Source organism: Leptonychotes weddellii, chromosome 8, assembly GCF_054177405.1.
Source record: "Leptonychotes weddellii isolate Sample4059 chromosome 8, ASM5417740v2, whole genome shotgun sequence".
Taxonomy (NCBI): domain Eukaryota; kingdom Metazoa; phylum Chordata; class Mammalia; order Carnivora; family Phocidae; genus Leptonychotes; species Leptonychotes weddellii.
The window spans coordinates 17,686,675-17,710,374 of record NC_138376.1 but is presented as its reverse complement, the minus strand read 5'-3'; the positions used below and the strand labels follow the sequence as shown (position 1 = coordinate 17,710,374).

Here is a 23,700-nt window from a genome sequence, read left to right as displayed (position 1 = left end):
TTGTTTCATACTTTCTTCTTTCAGTGGTTGGTTGAATTCAGATCTAAACAAGGCCCATGCTTGCATTTGCCTGATACATCTCTTAGGTCTCTTTTAGTGGATATTTCCTCTCTTCCTCTTTTTTTTTTTTTTTTTGGTAATTTTTGTTGTTGAAGAACTTAGGCTGTTTGTCCTGTGTGGTTTCCCACATTCTAACAGTTTGTCAGTTGCATCCCTGTGGTGTCATTTAACAGGTTCTTTTGTCCTCTGTATTTCCTATAAACTGGTAGTTGAATCCAGAGCCTTCACCAGATTTAAGTTTGATTGTTTTGTGGGGAGGCAAGACTGCTTCATGGGTGGTGTTCTGTATTTCCATATGTCTCTCTTTTTGTACTATTAAGATTGAGCAGTGGATTCAGGTATTGTCAGCTTAGTGTATCTATGGTAAAGTTCTCCCATCAGCTTTTTACCAAGTGCTTTTAGCAGCCATTGGTGAGCATTGCTCAGATCCATTATTCATCAGAGGAACTTTCCTCCCTAATCACACTTGTCAAATGCCTCCCAAGAAGGCAACAGTACTCTTTTTACCATACCCTATAGTTCCCTTATATTACAAAAGTATGGAAAAGGGAGGTATCAGTAATTAAGGGGACATTTTGCTTTTTATATTAGTTGTGCACAAATTTACTCAACTCTTCCGTGCCAGACTTCCTGAGGGCAAGAACTGTCTTGTTTACCACTGGGTCCTCAGTGCCCGCCTCCCCTAAACCAGGCCCATGGAAAGAGCTTACTGTTGAGTGAGTGAGTGAATAGCATGTGCTCCCTACTGTATACCCTCTTCTGAAGATTTCCTGTGATGACCAGGGTCGACCACATGTTTGCTGGTAGGTGTTTAGTGGCTTCCCAGTTTTCAGATGATGCCACTGTTGAACAGTGAAACAGGTGAAACAGGCTGTAGCTCTGGGTGTACAATGGGAGACATTTAGAAGATCAAATTCAAGGATGACCAATCAGAATGCAAGCTGATTTTTTTTTCTTTTTAACCGAAACCTCTTTTATCTAACTGAACCAAAAAACTATGTGGTCTTTTTCTCCCCTATTTTGTGGCCCCATTTCTCTTATAACTGAATAGCTGGTGAATGGTTGAGCCTATTCCTACTGAGCCTGTGAAATCTGTCAGCCCAGAACAATGTGGCTCCTTTTTTTGGATTGGAAAATAAAATGTTTGTATTAAATTCTGGTTTACTAGATTCACGTTAGGTGTGTTGCAAGAACAGGGACATTTTATTTGGAATCTTCCTGTTAATATTGAATCTTTGGTTCTTCTAAACCAGTATGTGACCCTCCAGTCTTCCCACAGAAGATCGCAGGAGTGTTTCCGATCCCACTCAGAACCTTATTGCTTGCAACGGGTGCAGAGCACATTGTTTGCAACATAGTCAGGATCTGAGATTTGTCTCCCACCTCCCTTTTTACCTACTGACTCAGTTATACTTGTTGGAAGCAAAACCCTTGGATGCTAACCTGAGATTTTGAAAGCAGAAGACCATTATTTTGGAAAATCCAACAGCTGGGAGGGTGCGGTCGGGGCCCTTGTATGTGGACATTCTCTTGGGCTTCAACACAAAGAAGAACTTTATGTAGACCTTTGGTAGAAGTTCCAGGTTATATGGCCAGCCAAGAGCTGTGGCCGTCACTAGTTTGTCAGTGATGTGACACCAAGAAAGAAGAGCATACATCTCTCTAAGATAACTCCAAATTCAGGTTCTGCAACATCATGTGGCTTGTGTAAGAAGTTGTAGAATGGTGTGTTTCCTTTTACATGAGACGGCTTCCAAATGTGACTTCCTTTTAGTGTGATGCCAACCGTCTGTGAACTCTCTCTGGCGTACCACAGAAATTGCCATAGCCACGATGTCATTTGTCTCCCAGAAGCCAGAGAATCATTTTAAAACATGTCATGAGCTTTCCTATTAAAAAGTGATGTTTCAGGGGTAGTTAGGCTCCTCGTTAACATGCAGTGTAGCGAGGTCACCCACATGTTCAATGTGCAACAGTAAAAAAAAAAGAAGGAAAAAACCTCAAACACGGCAGCAATACCAGCAGTTAAAATTAAAGCAATTATATTTAACACGTTTAGAACTCGTTTTAAATTCTTAATCTGATGTAGGCACTTAAGAAAAAGGAAAGGATGAAAAAATAGTTGGAGACACATATGGTGATTCTGAGGAAGACTTAGGAGTGGTCCTGTCATTGGGACTTTGAGTCACTAACCTTACTCTAATACATCTGAGCCATTCCAAAAGCTTTATGGAACATTCTGAAAGAGAGCAGGGAGGACAGATACAAAGTAAAGAGAATGTGTCTTTAGTGTATTCATTCAGCAGCATTTTTCAGCCACTAGATCAGCAATTCTCAAACTTTTTAGTCTCAAGATCCCCTTTACACTCTTAAAAAAATATTGAGGGCCCAGAGAGCTTTTGTTTATGTGGGGGTTATATTTCTTGATGTTGACCATATTGAAATTTTTAAATGTGATACTTAAAAATACTTTATTAGTTCACATAGAGATAATAAGGAAGCCATTGCATGTTAACATATTTTTAGGGGAAAAAATCATAATGAAAAGAGTGGCATTGATTTACATGTTTCCAAATCTCTTTAATGTCCAGCTTAATAGAAAACAGCTGGCTTCATATACCTGCTTCTACATTCAATCTGGTGTTCTAAGTTGTTTTGGTTGAAGCATAGGAAGAAAATCCGACCTTGCCATATGTTGCTGAAAAAGGGAGAGTGCCTTGGCTGGCCATATAACCTGGAACTTCTACCAAAGGTCTACATAAAGTTCTTCGTGTTGAAGCCCAAGAGAATGTCCACATACAAGGGCACCGACTGTACCCTTTTGAGAAAATTGTGGATCCTCTTTTTTGATATTACACCAAAATTCAGCAAGTAGTAGTTTCTTAAAAGTTAGTTGCACTGAGAATTCTGAAACAATATCAATGAACTTGTTGTTAGTTACACTAAAATCTATTAGTCTGTCTTGCAACTTGAATGAATCTTTCACAAATGCATGATTTTGTGACATCTTGCATTAGTCAATTGGAGACTACTGGCTGAGTGAGTTATGCGGCTCTTTGAAATGTTGATACATTTCATTCCCCGTGATCAAAAAATCACATTTGTTAATATCACCACCATTCTTATCAGAAATGTCCTAAATATTGGGAAGCGTTGGCAGATACAAGTTTTCCAAAATTCAGATTTTCACTTGAAAGCTTGATTTTTGTCCTTGGCAAAAGTTGCTCTCGGTTATGGCAGCCTCACTTCATTCGTTTTTGAGAAAAATCTCCTGCCATCATCTGTCAGTAGTTCATGGGGTTCCATGAAGAAAGTTGCTAGTTCATCTCATAATTCAGATGATCACAGAAGTGCTTTTCAAACCCCATATTTCAGTGTGTACCAGATAGGCATCCCATTTAGTCACACAGAATATCAAAGCGTCATGTACTCAAGGGCTAAGATATAATAAAGGTGACCATTTTTACTGCTCTTTCAAGGACATTCTTAAGTGAAACCGAATTGTTGTTTTTCCCTGCAAGTGTGAGGTGCTAAAACATGTCAGTGGCCATGAGTAACAGGTTGGTGCTATTACCGTGATCTGTGTCGAGGTATCATGCATTTTATCCACCTTTGCTTTCTTTGCCAAAATTACAAATGTCAACACAGTGAAAAGTGCAAATAAAGCCTTATTCTTATATTGTTTTGACTTCATGAACCCCTGAAAGGGCCTTAGGGACCCCCAGAGGTCTACACTAGATATTCAGCTTGACCTATACAAGACTTTCTTCCTGTAGAAGGGCAAGGAGAGAATTTTTTTTTTTTTAATGCATAAAATGCTATAACCAAAATAAAGCAGGGGTGGGTGTCAGCAGGCTATTTGAGGTTGCGTGGTCGTTAAAGGCTCCTCAGAGAAGGTAACATGGAAGGTGAAACTTAAGAATAGGTAGAACAGGACAGCTAGCTCAGGCTCTGCAGCAAGAATGGCTGAGGAACAGGAAGAAGACCATGTCGCTAAGCACAGTGAGTGAGGGGGACGTGGTGTGAGGGGAGGTCAGTGAGGCAGTCAAGGTCCACATTGGATTGGGCCTTAGAAACCAAGGTAAGGAGCCAGCTTTTATGCTAGGTTTGATGAAGACTTGGAGGGGGTTGAGCCAAGTGAAAGGTGACAGTCACCTTGTACTGCCCCCAGGGGGTGCATCTTCCCCTCTTCCACCTCCTTTCTTCTGCAGATGACTTCATCTCGCTTTGAAATTCTAACTGCTGGTTGTAAAGTTGTGAATGTAAGTGGAAAAGTCCCAAAAGATGACATATAGCACAATACTGTCTTTATACAATAAAAATAAATTCTAAAAATATTATAGTCGTGAGAAGGCTATGTAAAAAAGAAACCAAGGGGACAATAAACAGGAATTCAGAACAGTGATGACCTCAGGGAAGGGAGTCGGGAGAACCAGGTCAGGGGAGACCACACAGAGAGATTTAGGTCCTTGTTAAAGTTCCAGTTCTGATGTTGAGTGGTGGTTCTGTGGGTGGTTATTATCTTACCTTATCAAGAACAGGTGAATGAGTGAAAGCAGACAGGCCATGAATGGGCCAGTCATCCGAGTCCGTCGGGAGCCACAGATAATGACTAACCCGAGTGTGAGCACCAAGGCTTAATATAAAAAGAAAGTATGAGTGGAAAAGATAGAAATCTAATACCTTTTTCATTTCTTCACAAACCAAAAGGCAACTTTCTAGCCCATTCTAACCATAGCTGTGCAAATATCAACCATAGCATCTGGTGAAGAACTTGGGCTTCAGGGTAGAAGTGCTCTTGGATTTACATCCTTGCCTCGTGCCCTACCAACGGTACCGACCCCTCCAGCCTCAGTGTCTTCATCTGGAAGGTGGGATAATAGCAGAATTCCTCTCTTTGAGTTGTTGGGAAGGCATATGAGGATCATGCCCGTAAAGTGCTTGTTATAAAATTTCTCAGTTATGTTTGCAGGGGGTGGGGTGAAAATTCTCAGGTGAAAATTCTCGTTCCTGTAAATACTCCCTGCTTCTTTCTGTTTTCTCTTCCTTTATGTAACCGGGGGAAACCAAAAAAGGAGCAGGTTTGTTTTTTGTTTTGTTTGTGAGAAAAAGGTTGTTGAATCTACTCTTAAGAACGTTTGAATTAAATTCTCTTGCCTGAGGAGGATATTTTTATCTTATATGATTGTTCTTTGAACAAGCAGTAAAAAAAAAAAAAAAAAAACAGGAAGGCTCAATGCTTTCTTCCTGAAAAGAGGCTTCAGGGCTTTAGGCCAAAATGTGGCTTGAAGTGAATTTTAGAAGCAGCCGCAGCAGGCTGTCTCAGTTGTGAGGGGCCCGCTGGTGACAGGCACACTCCCCCAGGACCGGGGAAACACCCCCCGCATGCTCACTGGGCTGCCCCTGCGCAGGGACCTGCAGGAGGAAAAGAGTATGCTGGATCAGAAAGGAAGGGCCACCCCATGGGATACGTGGGAGACCAAGCCAAGCAACTGTAAATGTCGGCCCACCTTTCCGTCAACTGCATGATTTCAGTTCCGTCATACAGGGGTTTGGAATCTGCCAGACCTGACACCCTTTAGCTGATCCTGCCTCCCACTCTCAGCCATTGGCATCCACTGATCTGTTTTCTGACCCTATGCTTTTGCCTTTGCCAGAATGTCATAGGAATGGAATCATGCGGTATGTAACTTCTTGAATCTGATTTCTTTCATTTAGCACGATGCCTTTGAGACACAACCATGTTGTTGTATATGAGTAGTTTTTTCCCTTTTTATTGCTGATTAGTGTTCCATTGTATGAATGAACCACAGTTTGTTTCTCCATTTTCCAGGGGAGAGACAGTTAGATTGCTTCCAGTTTAGGGCAAATATAAATAAAGCTGCTCTAAACATTCACATGCAGGTGTGAATGTTAACAGAAGTTGAGGTTTCTTTTTTGCTTGTGGACATCCAGTAGTTTTAGCAACATGTTGAATAGACTCTCCTTTCTCCATTGAAATGCATTTTCTCCTGTTTAAGAAATCAATCGACCATATATGTGTAGGTCTATTTGGGGTTTTCTGTTCTATTCATTTTTTCTGTCTGTCTATCCAGACAGCAGCTTGATTACTATTGCTTTTAAAGATTTTATTTATTTGTCAGAGAGAGAGCACACAAGCAGGGGGAGCGGCAGGCGTAGGGAGAATCAGGCTCCTCGCTGAGCAAGGAGCCCGATGCGGGGCTCGATCCCAGGACCCTGGGATCATCACCTGAGCCGAAGGCAGATGCTTAACCAACTGAGCCACCCAGGTGTCCCATACTATTGCTTTTATAGGAAATCTTGAAATCAAGTAGTGCAAGTCTTCCAGTTTTATTTTTTTACAAAATTGCTTGGTCTATTCCTTTGCTTTTCCATATAAAATTTAAAATCAGCTTGTTGATTTCTACAAAAACTTCTGCTCAGAATTTGATTGGAATTAATGTGGAATCTATATGGTCTGGGAAGAATTGACGTCAAAATATTATTGTCTTTCGATCCATGATCATGGTATATCTCAACATTTTAGATCTTCTTTGATTTATTTCATCAGTGTTTATATTTTTCATCACACATATCTGGCACTTCTTTTCTAAGATTTATTCTTAACATATCTCATGGGTTTTTTTTTTTCATGCTATTGCAAATGGCACTGTTTTTATTATATTTTGGCTTTCAATTGTTAATTGGTAGTTTATAGACATACAGATTTTTTTTAATACTGATTTTGTGTTTTGTGACCTTACTAAGTTCTAGTAGCTTTTTTAAAAAATAGATTCTTTCGGGTTATCTGTGTGGCCAAATTATGACGTTTGTAAATAAGAAATTTTATTTCTTCCTGTCCAGCCCATGCCTTTATTTCTTTTTCTTGCCTTCTTTCACTGGCTAGGCTCTCTAATATGATGCTTATTATTATTTATTATTAATTTATTTTTCTGAATTTATCATATTGGTCCTCTTGGAAAAAGTTATTCATTCATTCACCAAACATTTCTTGAATATCAAGTGGCAGGTTTTCAACATGGCACTATATGGGATACAGAGAAAAATAGCTTACCTCTAAAAAACTTAGGTTCATGTAGGAAACATAAGATATTTTCCCAAATGAGAATAACACTAGGTAAAAAGTATGGGTTATGCCATAGTCCCTTGGGGTCAGCCCTGGGTGGGGTTGAGAAGGAGGCAGGTAGTTTTCCTGTCCCTGCTCAGAGGTATGCTCAGCTCCCTTCTAAGAGCTGTGCAGTGGATCAGAGTTGGCTCCTGATTGGTTCTCAGTGTTGCAGGTTGGCTGACATGCTAGCCCAAGAGCTGGGGTAGGCTTAATAATAAATAAGGCCTGACCAGCCCTAAGGGAAGTAGAGATAGGCACTGTTTGTTATGATTCTGGCTGGAAGGACAATTTCCAACAAACTATACCTAAGAGAAGAAGTGGTCAGTCAACACACTTTTCTTCCCAGACTTTGAAGGTCAGTCAGAAATATGGGATGGGCTTCAACTCGAAGAGAGGGGATGATGTGAGGTGGGGGTCAGTGGGCTGGGAACATAGGGACTAATGAGAAGAAAGACTAATGAAAAGAGGCATGTGCAGCTGTGTGCTATACCTTATAGTCCTCTTCTCCTTCCCTGCATGAATCTCAGTGTCAAGGGGTTGGAAGGAGATCTCACAGTCCATGGTTTCTGGAGCTCAGAGAAGGGAGAGCTGAGTGGTTTGGGATGAGAAAACTCCTTGAGCAGAAAAATGGGTAAGATGTGCATATGCAGAAACAGGACATTCTAGGCCAAGGACAGGGAAGAGGGACCAAGGATTACTAGCCAAGAACAGTAATACTTTGCACCCCATGCTCATGTTTTGTACCTCATGCATGGAACGGAGCAGCAAGGGGATTTATGAGAGGGAGCTAGAAAGGGACTCTGGAGGCAGATTATGTGGGGCCTTGAGTGCCAGACTAATGGGTTGGAACTGAACTTGATAATCAGTGGGGAGATGAGAAAAGAATTTTGAGCAGGGAAGGAAATGAGATCTGAGTTTTGAGGCAGTTGTTATAAAATGGTTCCAAGCATGGCCTCTCCAGCTGGGCTGCCTGGGTTCAAATCCTGGCCACCAGCTGTGGAAAGAGCTACCTGTCCCTATTGGTGCCTCAGTTTCCACACCTGTAAAACAGGAATACCAGGGGTGCCTGGGTGGCTCAGTTGTTAAGCATCTGCCTTCGGCTCAGGTCATGATCCCAGGGTCCTGGGATCGAGCCCCGAGTCAGGGCTCAGCTGGAAGCCTGCTTCTCCCTCTCCCACTCCCCCTGCTTGTGTTCCCTCTCTCACTGTGTCTCTGTCAAATAAATAAATAAAATCTTTAAAAAAAAAAAAAAAAACAGGAATAATAGTAGGTACTTGTCCAGACTGAATGAGCGGATACACGTGAAGCTCTTGGAATAGTGCATGGCGTGTGAAAAAGTGCTGTAAGAGTGTTATCTTGTATTATGCTTATCAGCATTGTCATTGTCGTTATTTTAGGAACTTTAATTGGGAGGAAGATGATTGAATTTGGGCCGTTAAGTGACTGCATAGTGAAGCACACCAGCCTTGCAAGGCCTGACTTTAAAAGGCTGGATATGCTACCCCACCCCTACCATGGCACCTGCTCTGGGCTCTTCCCTCTTCTCCTACCCCTGCAGTTGAAACAAAAAGAGAAACCTTGCTCTTTTTTTCTCTTTAAAAGCTTTTCTTTCTGATCCTCACTTGGGTTAATCACACTTGGAACCCCTTCACCAGAGTATGTAATGGATGTGTGCACATGTAGGGCTGCATTTCCCACCAGTAGATTTGGGGAGTAAATTTCAAGCGCCTCCCTCCCAAGCCAGCGGGCCCCTGTGCGGGGGATGCAAATTTGATGTCTTCATCAAATTCGTAATTATCGAGATGATAATTACGAAGACTGCAGCAAATAGGAAAATATTTAGACAACAATGTTACACGAAACAAAACCTAAAATTATGCATACATCACATAATTATGTGAAAACATGGATCCATATTGGCAAGGACCGTAAAGGAATGCAGACCCATGACAACATTTGTGTTAAGATGGGAAGTGCGTGAACACGTTAATTGCTTTTGCTTTAGTGTTTCTGCGATTGTTTAACAATATACAAAAAAGTGGAAAAAAGAAAGGAGGGAGCACGAGCCACTCCCCCGCCCCCCCGCCCCTGTGCCTAAGAGACCCTTACTGGCGAGCGGCCATTGTTGTAGCAGAGAACGGAGGCTACGGAAGGGTGGAGGGCGTCAGTAGTTAGCGGGACCATGGTGCCCAGAGCCGAGGTCCGTTCTGCCCCCTTTAGCTCCAGAATTCACGCATCTTCTCTACTTTTGGAAATTCCTAGCCAGTGGCCCCCACACCCATTGTCAGTAACAGAGGCCCCCTACCATCTGTGCAGACAACACTCCCCAGGGACTAGGGCCCTTCCAGAGTGACACGGAATGAACGTGTCGCATCCTTAGACCATCGCAGTGATGGGCTCAGTTAAACAGACATGATTCAGATTCCAGCATTGTCCAGCATTGTCACTATCATGTGCAAACGGTGTGATCTTAGCCTCTTGGAGCCTCCCTTTTGCCATCTGTAAAATGGGATTAATAGTATCTTTTGCAGTGGGCTGTTACTAGTAGGAAGAGCACAGATACATGCTTGGCACCCAGGAAATTGCTCAGTAAATAGTCTTGGTTGCTGTAGCTTGGTGGGGGGTGGTAGGGGTTGTTCTGAATCATTCTTAGTTTATTGGAGAGAACCATCATTCAACGGCTAGCTCGCATGCCGCTGCCTTCAGGGGGTCAGAGCCCGTTCCTCTGCCAGGAGCTCCCTCTGTCTCCCCTGGTCTCCTGGAACGTCTGGTTTGTACCTGTTTCCTAGCTTTGGCTACTTTCTCTGTGGCAGCACTGTCATTTGTACGCCTTAGCACTTTTCAAAGGTAGCAGCACAGTGCTGAGGGGCCAGAACAAAGGAAAGGCCAGGTCAGGGACTTCGTGTTGAAGATCAGAAATGCTACCCTAGTGGGGTTCGGGTAACTGTGAAGAAAGTGCATTCAGGGCACCTTCCAGTGTCAGTCTTGTGACTCAGGATGCATTTGAGTCTAGAACAGGCAGTGAAGGGGAGTCGTTTGAATCGAGGAGGACCTTTCCATGTCCCTCAAGTCATCCTTCCTCCGTGGTCCCCAACTCCCCTTAGGTGAAGGTGGCCCCATCCATATCTGTGTGATCAGAACGTGGCCCCATGAACCCACAGCACTGCCCAGCCCTCCACAGCAGCTGGGCCATCGCTGTGGTGCTCTGACCTGTTCGCATCTTCCGCCTCTACCACCCTCTGAGACAGTGCTTGCAACTTTGTAGGCACGCGGTACACATTTAATAATGGCTGAATTAATTCGTTCAGCCAGACAAAGTGGGTCTGAAGAATTCACAGACTGAGGATCTCATTTTCAGGTCCATTTTCCTCCAGTGCACTGGGACAACCTGGAAAAGTTCCTGGAGCTTCCAGTTACATCTGCGCATTGCCCTGTGTCCTCAGCACTTGGAAATGTAACGCCAGGGATGCCCGTAGAGAATGATTTCTAAATGAGCTTCCTGCCTTAAGGCAAAGGTCGATTCGCCTGTGCAGTTAGAGGGGCCACCAGGTGAATGAAGCTGTTAGTGGGGAGGTAATGTGGATGAAAGGTCATCAGAGCTTGGCCTACTGTGGGCGCCTAATGGATGCTAAATAATTGAAAGAATAAAGTGAGAGATGGGTGAATGTTGCATTGATGAACCCGGGATGAACTAAGGGGGTCCTAGAACATTTGCAAATTGGTCATTAATGTTTCATCAACAGTGTCTGCATCCTTTGTTAATTCTGAATGGTAGCAGGAGTTTGCAATCACAGGGATGCGGCTCCATGAGAAACTGAAATAGAGGAATTGTGCCTGGTCTGCAATTCTACCCAATCGTTTGGGTTTATTTCAAAGAAGTCTAATAGCTGGCAATGGCCCGCTGTCCCTTACTAATGGGCTTAGAAAGGACTCGGGTGCTTTCACATTGTGACACTTGGAGGGCAGTTATGGAGTTTAGAGCATTGCATCTTTATTGGGGTTTTGTTGTTGTTGTTGTTGCTGTTTTGCTTTGCCTGTTTTTGAAGCCAGGTTTGCTAAAGCGGAAACGACTGTTTATTCCTGATGGGGAGGGGACAAGAAGGTATAGGGAATAATAATTCTATTCATCTAGGAAGAATGCCTTCTTCAAAATGATTTTTGCTGTTGGCAAAACTGAGAACATACTCACATGATTCTCTCCCTGCAGTAAGTGACAGGGAAAACACATCGTGCACCGCCGAGAGCTATCACTAGCAGCCAGTCGGCTTAAATCATAAGGAGAGCCTCCGTTTGCACAGCTCCCCGCGCTTCGGGAGAACCTGGCTGCAGTAGGAAATGGAGGCTTGTTTTAGAATACTAGAGATGTCAGGTCTAGTCATGAGCCTCCCGTGGTCGGGCTTTTCCAAGCAACAACCAGGTCCTTGCCCACCATGAGCTGTACGTTCTGGTAAAATTTTCTGCTCTCTGCCGCCGCCCTGCCCTCCATCTGGGGACCCTGCCGTGTTGAAGCTGTCCACCCCGAAGCCACCCGAAACCCTGCCTGAGCTCGTCAGTTCTTTCTTTCACTGACTTTTGCAGGGGGTCCCCGTTGTCTCCAGCCCTGAGCAGCATGCTTTTGACAGTGGCCCGCCCTGCAGCCTGTACCCAGGAAGCTGGTGGTAGGTTCCGCTGGCTCAGCATCGGCAGAGTTCCATGTTTCACAACTTCACCGAAAAGGGCACGTAAGGGAAGCGGGCATTTAGTCCATCCCAGGCAGAATCAATCTTCCTGCTGCAGGAAGGAGCCTGGCTCCCTGCAGCTGGTGCCTGGAGTTGGTTTTGAGCCTATGTTGACTTGACATACTCTCAAGGTAACTGAAACGAATAGCTTGTGCTAATGAATGAGGTGGACCCAGAGCCCTGTCAGCCTCATTCATTAGCCCCACTGGGGCCTGTCCAGTGTCCTGGGCTGTCCCCAGGGCGGAGCGGAGGGCTGGGCACCCTGAGCCTGGGTTGAGCCAAAGCCCTAGTCTGGCCACAGGAGTCTTCGAGACTGCCCCCCTCTCCCCAGGGCTGGGCGTGGGCTAGCCAGGAATATCAAAGAGCCGGGGGCAAGGAAGCAGTGGTAGGCACAGAGTCTTTGCACAGGGAAGGTTGTTCAGAAAAGGCAACATGCATCCACCTGTATGTGTTTTTGAAAGGGGAGGTATGTGCTCATTTTCCTTTTCTCTTGCAGATGTTTAGGATGTGGCCCAGTGCTCTGTATTCCTCGGCATTCCAAGTTCTGTTTCTGTCCTCAGCCTCTCTCTGTCTTTCCCCTGGACGGATGGGCATGTCAGTCATTCACAGATGCCTTTGCCCTCGTTCTTTTAAGCATGAGCCGTCCTCGCCTTGTTTTTGTTTCCTGTTTGCTTGTTTTTGAAGCACAGATTTTCAGGTATAAAATTACTTGTCATATCCCTCAACTTACCCTCAGAAAACTTGCCTGTTTCCCAAGGGATTGACCTAAATCACTCTTAAGCAGGGTTTGTCAACGTTGGCACTGTTGACATTTTAGATCAGGATTCTTTGCTGTGGGGGCTGTCCCTGTGCTTTGTGGGATGTTCACAGCATCCCTGGCCTTTACCCACCATATGCCACGAGCAACATGCCCCCCACACACACCGGTTGTGACAACCAAAAATGTCTCCAGATATTGCCAAATTTCCCCCAGTTAAGAACCACTGCTCTACAGGAATTATGCCAAGGCAGCCCTCCCATTTTAAACATATGCCAGTCCACATGGTGGGATGGGTTGTTCTTAGTTATTAAACTCTGTTTATTACTTCTTCATTTATTAACCTGCCTATTTACCCATTGATCCATCCATCTGTCCATCCAGCTAACCAGCCAACAGTCCATCCATGGAAGAGTAGTGCCTTTGGAGCTAGACATTCTTGAATTTAAGTTTTGGCTCTACTACTTACTGACTATATAACCTTAGATTTAACTTCCCTGCACATCACTTTCTTCATCTGTAGGAGAGGAGAAAACAGTGCCCAACTCATGAGATACAGAGCAGGACCGGGATTAGACTGGGCTTCATGGAGATGATGATAATTTGGAGTTGGGTAAAGACAGATGGCAGAGATTTTTAGTGGAAGGCTCAGGCCGAAAGCTAGTGAGGAGGGACTGAATTGGGACATGTTTAGTGAGCACTGAGAGGAGGAGGTGTGCATCTGAGATTGCAGAATTGACTAGATTCAGAAGTGGAGGCCAGAGAAAGTGAAGAGTCTAAGATGATCCCAAGGCTTTGAAGAGTATCCCGGTGCCTTGGAGAATGATGACAGCCAGGGAAAAGAACAGGCATGGGGGCAAGGGGGGCTTAGTTTGAGCTAGGTTGAGTCTGAGTCCCATGGACATGCAGTCAGCTAGAAGTGCTGAGGAGGTGTTGGGAAGCATGGGCTTGCAGGAGAGGTCGGCACCCAGGTTCTCTATATAGAGATGGTCATTTGAACAATGCGCTTGGACAAAGTAAAGAGCATAACCACAGAAGAGAAAAGGGCCAAGGATAGGTCCTTTGGGAGCACCTTCCTCAAGGTAAGGTGGACCGTATATGGGAACAGATGAGGTTGTAAGAGAGAGCAAATCTAGAGCCCAAGAAGAAGCAGTAAGAAGCTTACTAAGCTTTCCAGGAGCACAAGGTCATGAGAGGCTGAGGGAGGTTTCAGAGAGGAAGATGGGGTTGACTGTGACATGCCCAAGAAGGTCCAGATGAGTGAAGATGGAGTAATAGAGCTCTGGTGGGTACTCAAGGTTACTGGAGACTTTTAAATACATAGTTACAGGAAAATGGTGTTAATGGAGCACCCCCCCATATTTAGGGATTAAGGGTAGAGGCAAGAAGTATAATGTTCCATTTCAAGAAGTTGTTCAGCAAAGATGAGCAACGTAGGAGAGTTTCCTTTAAAAAAGTTTTTTTTTGAGAGAAATGTGAGACTTTTTCAGGGAGAAAGAGAGATTGAAGATAGACAAGATGATTAAGGAGGAAACAGCATGAGATCAAAGGCACTAAATGTTTGGGGGAAGGTACTTGGAAAGAGGATATAGATGCTTCCATTTTTGAGACCACGGGGAAGGGAGACTGGAAAAGAGAGCACAGATCAGTTGATCCTGAGGAAGATGACTTCAGCTAACCCCAGGCCTAGATCGCTTCATAAAGAAGGAAGATTAGGGTCAAAGGGATCTTTGTCCAACTAGAACTGTTTTCCTTGGATTTATTTTCCCAAGATATGTCATAGGGTAAGTAATTCATTATCATCAGTTAATATGTCTGAGCACAAGGCCAGGAGAGAGAAATTAAGACTCCTTCTAAGAGCTCATATACAGTTGACAAAAATATCCTTCACCAAGGACAGATTTATACAAAGAGTTGGCAATCTTTCAGAGGTCATGAGCTAAGTCTTCACTTAGTCACTCTTATTAAATGATCCTCTCATTAGCAATAATTTTACTTCCCCAAATCACTGTGATTCGTAACTTTATCATGAGCTTCATGTGGGTTAATTCAATGAGTCACTCAGCCCTATAAGGTACTTTAAAAATGAGGCACCTGAAGTACAGCAAGGTTATAACCTGCCACACGTCACAGAGCAACTAAGGGGCAGGGCCGGAATCCAGAGCCGCGCAGTCTGGCTTCTGCAAGCACTGACTGCAGGACCATATGCTCATTGTCTGGAGGAAACACTGAGACCTGGATGGGAGTGTGACCACCATCGCCACCCAGGCGAGCCCATGGTCTTGGGAAACTCAGCTGATCTAAAAGGTGACAGACCTTGGGCATTTAAGAGAATTAAGGTATTGGGGTTTTTAAAAAGGCATGAAGAAAAAAAAATCATAAATAAAAATGCTTGGAAAAGCTGGGAAATGAAACGGACCCAGGGACCACCACGCAGAGGAGGATACCTCTCTTCCCATTTTCCTTTCCTCCTTCTCCTCCTTCCCCCTCCTCCTTTCCCTTCCTCTTCATTGTGGGTCCTCCTCTCTCCATACAGCCCATGAAACTCTCCTCTTTCTCTGCAGGGAGTAGGACCCCAGATCCTCAATACCCCACTCCCCAAATCCTCCCCATTGCCGTCCCCTTGTGCGCTCACGCCATGGGCTCCTGCCCCGTGTGGATTAGGAGCCGCGGGGCCCAGAGGTGGGGCATTTTTCACGGGCAGGAGTGTGGTTTCTAATGAGCGGTTTTACCCTGTCCTACCCTTTGATGTCCTGCACATTCTTCTATGGCTAGGGTCCTGTCCTGGGGGCAGAAGCTGGGCCATATTGTCTACTGGAGCTCAAAGTCCCTTTGCAGTGAAATTCCATCCCAAGCCTATGGGGCTGTCACTTTGGGGCATACTGTTTGATCTCCGTCTTCTCAGATATCCTTTCTCATTAAAAATTGAAGTGATCATAAAAATAGGGCCCCTTGGTCCTTCTCAGGTGCTCAACATTTGTTAGCCACAGCTGGGAACCTTTTTCTTCTCAGTGGCCCAAAGTGATTTATCACATCATGTGTCGTCTGGGCCACACCGTGGCCCTGCCACTGTGGCCCATGCAAGCACAACCTGTCTGCCCACGTTCTCTGCCTCCTCTTCTGCTGTCTTCCCGTGGGGTCCTGCCAACCCCATTGCTGTGACAGGCTTGCAGAGCTGCCCCTGGAACCGTGGGTCCAGTTTTGCCTTGCTCCCTAATGTGCATCCTTCCTCCTTGGATCAGAAGCCACTTAAATAATACAGAAACGTTGCTCAGCACTGATCATGTCCCAGCCACTGTGCTTGGGGACGCAAAAGTGAATGAGTGGTCCTTAAAAGTGACAGACCTCTAGGGACACAAGACACGAGTCTAATGAGAGGTGCATGTGGGGTGCTATAGTGATAGAGCACATGAGCCCCCCTTGGAGGGCAGGGGCCACCTGGCCTTCAGCCCCGTAGGGGTGCAGTAAGGCTGTGAGAGGTTCATGCCTGGCGCAGAGTGGGTACTCCACACACATTAGTGGCCATTACTTTCATCCATTCCCTTCCAGCCCATTTCCCAAGTTCCAATATCAAGCCACACATGGGGTATTCAGAAATGGTTCTTAATCACAATGAAACTAATGAAGAAGTGAGTGTTGGGCCCGTCGGGAGGGAATTAGAGACACTGGAGAGAAGACTGATGTTACTGGTGGTGCAGTTAGGAGGGGAGAGTCTGGGAAGAAGAGACTGGATCCCATGGGCGTATCAGACTTTCCTCCCAGATCGGCCTCGCTCCTCACTCCTCGGTCCTGGTCACTAGTCCCCTGAGGGCCCCTAGTGAGTCTCCTCGTTGCTTTGTCCCTTTTTTCCCTCCAGAAATAGGACTTTTTCGTACACATAACTTTCAAAACAAAAACAAAAGTCAGGAATACTTCAGGGCCTGTTCCTCTGTTCACTCGTCTTTCAATTCAGATCACTTTTGCAATCATTTATCGACTTCTTCCTGTGAGCCAGATACCATGTGAGGCCCTAAAATACAGCCGTGGACCAGATGGTCCTATCCCTCCCTCGCAGAGCTCGGTCCAGCGGGACAGACCACGAATGCCGTGGGCTCCGGGCTGCCACCCTGAATTCCCTACCACCTCTACCAATAAGACAGGTAAAGGGAAGGGTCTTGCTCTCATTCCCTTTTCCCAGGATGAAGTTTTGTGTGATTTTAACTTATTTGCAGACAATTAACCCTAGGGTCAAAAAAGCACACCCTTCTGCCTCTGCGGAGATTGAAAGCAGATTTTTGAAGAGAAGCAATTGCTGTATAGAATTAAAAGCTTCTTGATGAATAATGCTGTCGTTACACAGGGAGGAAATTACAGTAGCACTTTCTGCTATGTAATTAAAAAACCAAAAAAGCGAAGATGAATGAAATACCCACAAGTGAAAATGAGATTTGGTTTTCAACAGAGGAAATTGAAGCTCTGTCAGTCACATGGTTTTCATTTCCCAATCTAAGTGAAGTGTGTCCTGAATCATTTCAGATTATAGCAGGGAATCTCATGGCACATTTTCTTTAACCTTTATAATACCGTGGTCTAAAAAAGGAGATTTTTACTCTAAAAAGATGATGGTTTTTTTTTTCCCTGTCCTAACCATGGACTCTCTAAAATACCAAAAGCATTTCATAGACCCAGTTGGGGTCATGATCTGTTTTCTTTCTCCTCCTCCCCACTGCCACACCCTGATTTTCATAGTCATGCTGATTCTCCCATTTGTAATCTAACCACCTTTGCTCCAGAACATGTAAGATTAGCAGCCCAGAGCTGGACTTGGAGTCTACACTGTACTCTTCGATGTGATTTTTTTTTTTCTTAGTCTTGTGTAATCCGGCCTGGGAGACCGTAGCTGCTGCACATTGATAGGCCCCCAGGTGTAGGTCCCCAGAGCAGAGGAGACCGCTGGTTCTGAAGTCAGAGAGACCTGGGTTCTACTCCTAACCTAGTTATTTGCCATGTAACCTGTGAACTCAGTACCCTTTCTGGACTTCATTTCCTGCATGTATGGAATAGGCATTGTAATAGCCTCTTCATTAGAGTTATAAGAAGTAAATGAATTGATAGATATAAGAATATATATGTTCTTATTGGTGTTACAGCCAAGGGATTTGGGATTACCAACACCGGTTGTGGGCAGTGGCCACAAGTTCCAGTGGCAGATGTAAACATTGTGAGAAATGGAGAGTATAGTCGGACAGATTCTTCTTGGAATTCTGGAAAGCTGGGCTGGAGCAGGAGGCCTATCCTAGAGGCCTCAGAGACCTGTTTCACCCCCCAGATCCCAGATCTCAGAGTTGTACCACTGGAGGACAAGGGAGTAAGGTCCTGAATACATGTTCTCCTGAGAAAAGGAGATGTGGCTAGCTCTCCTCCTAGCCAGGGCAAAAGAGCTGGTCTTCTTTAGGACTCTTAGTACATGGAATTAAGGAGTAGGCCTTGGGCCTCTGATCTTCTGTGCACTGTGAGAGAAAGCAAGGAGAACATCAGGGAGAGCCATGCCTCTGTGGGCCCCATTCCCACTCTGCAGTCTTATACTCAGGCTGGGTCCTGGAATTTGACCATCAGATTGGGGGCCCTCTCCTTAGAGCGAGAGCAAGGAGATGATAGTGATGATGCTGATGACGACAATGAGAACAGTGAGCACTTGCGTGGCACTTAATATGGCTGGGTAATACTTTAAATGCTTTATATAAATTGTCTTACTTAATCTTCATAAAAATCCTTTGATATACGTATTGATGTTATGCTCACCTTCTACATAGCTAAATTGACCAAAAGATGAGGATATGTAATTAGAGCCTAGAGAGTTCCTCTATAAATAAAAAGGATGGATGGGTGGATGGATGGATGGACGGACAGATGGATAGGATACTGTATCTTTCTATAGATAGATAATTCTTCTCTTCCTCTTCTTCACGACTGTTGGCCTCCAAAAGGACCATCACAATAAAGTAAACAGCTTTGCAGAAGATTAAGCCCAGACATGTCTCCTGGTTATTTTGCAAGTTATATTAAAATGCAAAAAAAAAGATGATTAGTTATTAGTTTTAAAATAAAAGCTAGAAACATATTTTCAGTTTAGCCTCAAGGGATTTTTTTTTTTTTTACTATTTGTACCCCTGGCTGTTCATTATAGAATTGTTATCTCTCCATGAAAGACTCAGAGGTTAAGTAACTTACTCAAGGTCACTGAGCTAGTAAGTAGCAGAACTGTAATCTGCTTCCCGGTTCTCTGATTCTGTCAACTGCCATTTCCATGTCTTCCTCCCATTACCCTATACTTTATGTGGGTAGCTCACCAGGTCACATCAGTGGCTGAACCAAGGAAAATGTGGGGAGTTTAGTGATTAAACTAATGGGTCTTTGTAGTAAGAAAGCTCCTGGCCCAAATTGTGGTTCCCTCACTTTGTGCTCTCTAGTTACTTACCCTCTCTGGGCCTCCATTTCTCCTGGGGTTGTTGTGAGGATTCGATGAAATAATGATGTAAAGCATCAGTGTGTTAAGTGGTCATTGTGGTTATAATTAATAGTACGCCATATGCCCTTCGCTGTGTTCTCTCAGGAATTCTTTGCCTACTAGTAGAGCAGTGCCAAGTCTAAAAGGCCATTATAAACCTCTGAATATTGTCACTATTAATGATCGTAGTCAGTAAAGATAATGTCCTAAACCTCCAGATTCACTGTTTGTCAAGTTGAGTCTACCCCCTGCCTGTCGAACACACCGTGTGGGACTGGCCCTGTCTGTGACACCATGCTCTGTAGTGTGTCATGTTGACCTTCCAAAAACTGTAAGGAAGGTTGGGTGTCACAGTGGCCATTGATGTTCCCCTTTTAGGAGGCTGTTCTCAAGATGATTGCAAAGCTTGTTTGAACCATTCAGAAGAAGGATGGTTAGTAGGTTAGTTATCTATTGCTCCATAATGAATTACCCACAGAACAGCGTGGCTGAACACAACAGATGTTTCATTATCTCACAGTTTTTGTGGCCAGGAATTAGAGAGTGAGTGTCTTGACTGGGTGATACTGGCTCTGGGTCTGTTTTGAGATTTTAGTCAAGATGTCAGGCTGGTGGGGGGTGGCATGGCAAGGGAGGCTGTATCATCTGAAGGCTTGATAGGGGCTCACTGTCTTGGCTGTGCCAGGAGACCTGAGTTCCTCCCTGGACATTGGTCAGAAGTCATAGCTCCTTGCCATGTGGCCTTCTCCACAGGGCAGAATGGCATGGCAGCTGGCTTCTGTAAGCAAGTGACCAGAGAGAGCAAGGCAGGAGCCATGATGTGTTTCATAGCCTACCCTTGGAAGCAACACATCATCACTTCTGCCATGGTGTGTGGCCACACGGACTACCACCCCTGGTCCAACTGGGAGGGGACCACACAGGGCTCCCCTCAGAGGGTGGCTACCACAGGTGGTACATTCACATCCCTGGACAACTGAGAGAATTGTGATCTTTACAACCATTATCTCTAAAAAAACCCAACCCAGTGGGGTAAGCAGCCTTTCAGAGGAAATCTCAGTCCACATTTATTCCAGGACACGTCAGCTGATTATTTTGTGGATTATAATAAAATGCAAAAAGCCCAATGATCATGTTAGTTTTGAAACAAAAGTGAGAAACATATTTCCAGTTTAACCTCAAAGGATTTTTTTTTTAACCCTAAGTATCCTTGGCTATTTATTGTAGAGGTGGCCACAGAACTTTAAATATAGACCAGCATGAATTCAACTCTTACAAATTTAAAACCATCAGAAGTGCTAGAACACTTCTTTTCCAATCCAGAGGGGAGGGTTCTGTAAGAGTGGTGGCTAAATACATAGCAAACCAATTGACTGCTTTAGCATCTGTAATCTGGAATACTTTGCATTCCCTCTGACTCATCTCTTTTCTGCCCCTACAATTCCCGTTTGTACCTGAGGCTGGACACTCCCTCCCTCCACCCTGAGCCAGATTATTTTGAGTGAAGACATTGATTTAAACTTACTCTACTTTCACTTTGCCCTGTGAACTCCCATGAGGAAATGAAATAAAAATTCATAGGTCCCATACATGAGCAACACAGTCAAGCTCACAAGAAGGAAGATCAGTTAGTTCTTAGAAAGGTAAAGTTAGGCAACCAAAACCTCACATATATACACTCAAAACCACTCATGGGGATCCTTAAAGGTGGTGGGGGAACAGAAGGCACTTCAGAAGAGGATCCTATAGGAAGGCAGGCTAGCCCCTCCTCCCTCTCTGCAGTCGTGTGGGTGGCAGATGGTATGGGTTGGCTGACCTAACCTCATCCATGACTCTCTTATCCTGGGCTTAGACATGGCTGTGCAACCCAGCCCTGGCCAAAGAATAAGCAGAAGTTTCTGGACGAGGTGTCCTGAAAGACTTTGTGCCTAAGACGGCCTTTTGGCCTTTTACCATGTGACCCTTCTCCCGTCTATCTATCTGCAGCGGAGATGGGGCAGCCATCTTGTAACCGTTAGGGAACACACATAGAGACAGCAGCTTGCTTGCTAACGAGGGCGGAACAGCCGCTTTGGTCTGCCCATCTCCAGACGTTTTTTTACTGTGTTTTGGCCAGGTCAGCCTTTTTTGTTCCATGCAGCTAAACTCATCAGAACTGACACACAGTGTGGCTCGGAGCTCTGACGACATAAAATATGTTGTTCTGTTGCAATCACAGGAAACGGGATCCTAAAGGAAACACGAATAGAACAGGAACCTTGAATGTACATCCCCGCAGTCTAAAGAGAGGTCAGTGAATGAGTGATTCAGGAAGTATCCAAGAATGAATGACCACAAATGGAATGCATCATTTTCACTTAGAAGTAAAATGGCAAGGTCAGCAGAGTTTTTCCTGTTTACCAGATACAGAGTTATCTACATCATTATAAGGAGTGTTTTTATTGCCAGAAACATCTAACTTTTATAAAAGCTTAAAGTAATTTTTTATCATTATTTCTGCAAAATGTTTTTATTAAAGGAAACACCATATGGTAACAGCAAGAAGAGTTAGTTACAAGTCACGAAGCTAGTCACAGATTTCTTTCCAACAGTTAAATTCGAAATACTTATCACAGACCCTACATTTAGAAAAAAAAAAAATTGCAAGTTTCAAGACTCCTGAAAGTATTAAACTTTCATCAAAGGGTTGTGCTTTTATTTCATTTTGTTATGGTTCTTGTTGTTTTTATTCTGTAGGATATAAAATCAAGTCTGGTAAGACCTAGGAGTCGTATTCAAAATATTTAACCACCTGTGTACAGCCCGAGCCCTGGCAGGGCAGACATCTGCCCAGCCGCGGGTGCCAAGTCTCAGGACATCAGCCCTTGGGAGACCTTGGGGTGGGGGGACACCATGTGTGTGTGCGTGTGTGTGTGTGAGTGATGCTGAAACACATTCCATCATACAGACCCTATTTGGTGATCATTTACGATCTAGCCACCATTGAATTAGCAGACTGCTAACCGTGAATTGGATCATGTGCTTTCTCTCTCTGCAGTGGTTTAGTTTGGTTTTTAAAACACACCAATACCCTGATTTTTGAAAGATGGCCTCCCTTGACCCCACCCAAAAACAGCAACAATGACAAAACAAGAATCCTGACCTCTAGCTGCAGTAATTTCCAACTTTGAAAAAGAGGACGCTGGCCTGTTATTTGAACGATAATTGTGTGATAAGTCCCTGCAAAGCAAAGCAGTGGGTTCGTCGTGTGTGCACACGCAGCGCACAGCTGTGTCGTTGCACTGTGTGTGTGGATTTGCGTGACCACTGCTGCCGTTTGATACAAAATGATTCCACTGCGAAAAGATCTCCCTGGTGCTCCCTTCGAGTGTCCTCCCTCCTCCTCCCCCACCACTAGTCGCTAAGCAGCCACTAATCTGTCTTCCATCTTTATAATGTTGTCATTTGAAGAATATTACATAAATGGAATCATGGAGTGTGTGACCTTTTGAGATTGGTGTCTCACTCAGCCTAATGCCCTTGAGATCCATACAAGTTGTTGCATGTATCAAGAAAACGGGAATCCTAACTTCTAACTCAGCCATTTCCAACTTTGGCCAAGTTGGGACCGTGGCCTGTTGTTTGACCCATGCTTCCCTGGGAGGCAATAATTAAAACCAACATAGTGGGTTGTTTTTTTTACATTTAGAGCAAATTAAAAATTGCTTAGGAGGAGAATCTGTGGCCTCAGGCCCTCGGGGTCCCTGAGAGCCTGTGCGTAGGAGGTAGATTAACTCAGTGTGAAACATCTGCAAGACGGACACGTGCTTCCCAGGCTAATATTGACCACTTCACTTCTCACGGTGGAATTCTGGAATATTGGTGAAAAACAATCCCCCTTCTAGCCCTCCTTCTAGAATCCTTGTCCAGGAGGGCTCCCCATGCTGCCACATGTTCACATGGCATTTTAGAGCCAAGGAAAGGAGAGGAGCTTGATCTCAACCCAGATCTCCCTCAGTCCTTGGAGCCTCTGGAGTAAATCCTAGCCACTCTGATAAATGTATCACTTATGGTATTTTATTCAGTCCTTTCAACAGCTCTACAAGATAGATGCTGTTACTGACCCCATTTCCCAGATGAAGCCATTGAGGCCTAGAGAAGTAAATACACAGGACTGGAACCGAGTTTAAAGGACCCCAGACTCCTTGCTTTGAACCACGAAATTGTTGTAGTTCAGAGTGGGAAGCAGGCCAAAGAGCCCACATACAGTGGCATCTGCCAGGTGCGGACTAGGAGAGAACATGGACCTATTGGCACCAGAAGCCTTGACATCTGCTCTTCAACACCTCTTCATCTAAGGTGCGATGAGATACGCGTGTGTGCGAATGGTTCTTTAAATGGAAACTGAGGACTGAGGGAGCTCTCAGCGTGAGGGTCTCACTTGGGGGTTTTAAAACAGCTGGGACCTTTGAGGCCACTTTAGTTTTTCCCAATGAAGTAAGTCAGGGATGGAGATTTTTTCAGTCTGGAGAAGCAGAAGCCTGTGCCAGGCTTTTTAATTCTGAATCAA

At 44.6% G+C, this 23,700-nt stretch overlaps 1 protein-coding gene across 9 annotated transcripts in view; it reads left to right on the top strand.

Annotated features, from left to right (window-relative positions):
• The window catches only part of FARS2 (phenylalanyl-tRNA synthetase 2, mitochondrial), a 471,129-nt gene that overhangs the window by 364,902 nt on the left and 82,527 nt on the right, over positions 1-23,700 (top strand). The window contains exon 6 of one of the 9 annotated variants that reach the window (XM_081827737.1): positions 21,370-21,463. The exons of the other annotated variants lie outside the window; for them this stretch is intronic. Within the exon in view, the coding sequence (XP_081683863.1) occupies positions 21,370-21,448 (79 nt within the window). The 3' untranslated portion in view covers positions 21,449-21,463. Of the gene's footprint in view, positions 1-21,369; positions 21,464-23,700 lie in introns of those variants that run through there. 9 annotated transcript variants of the gene reach the window in all.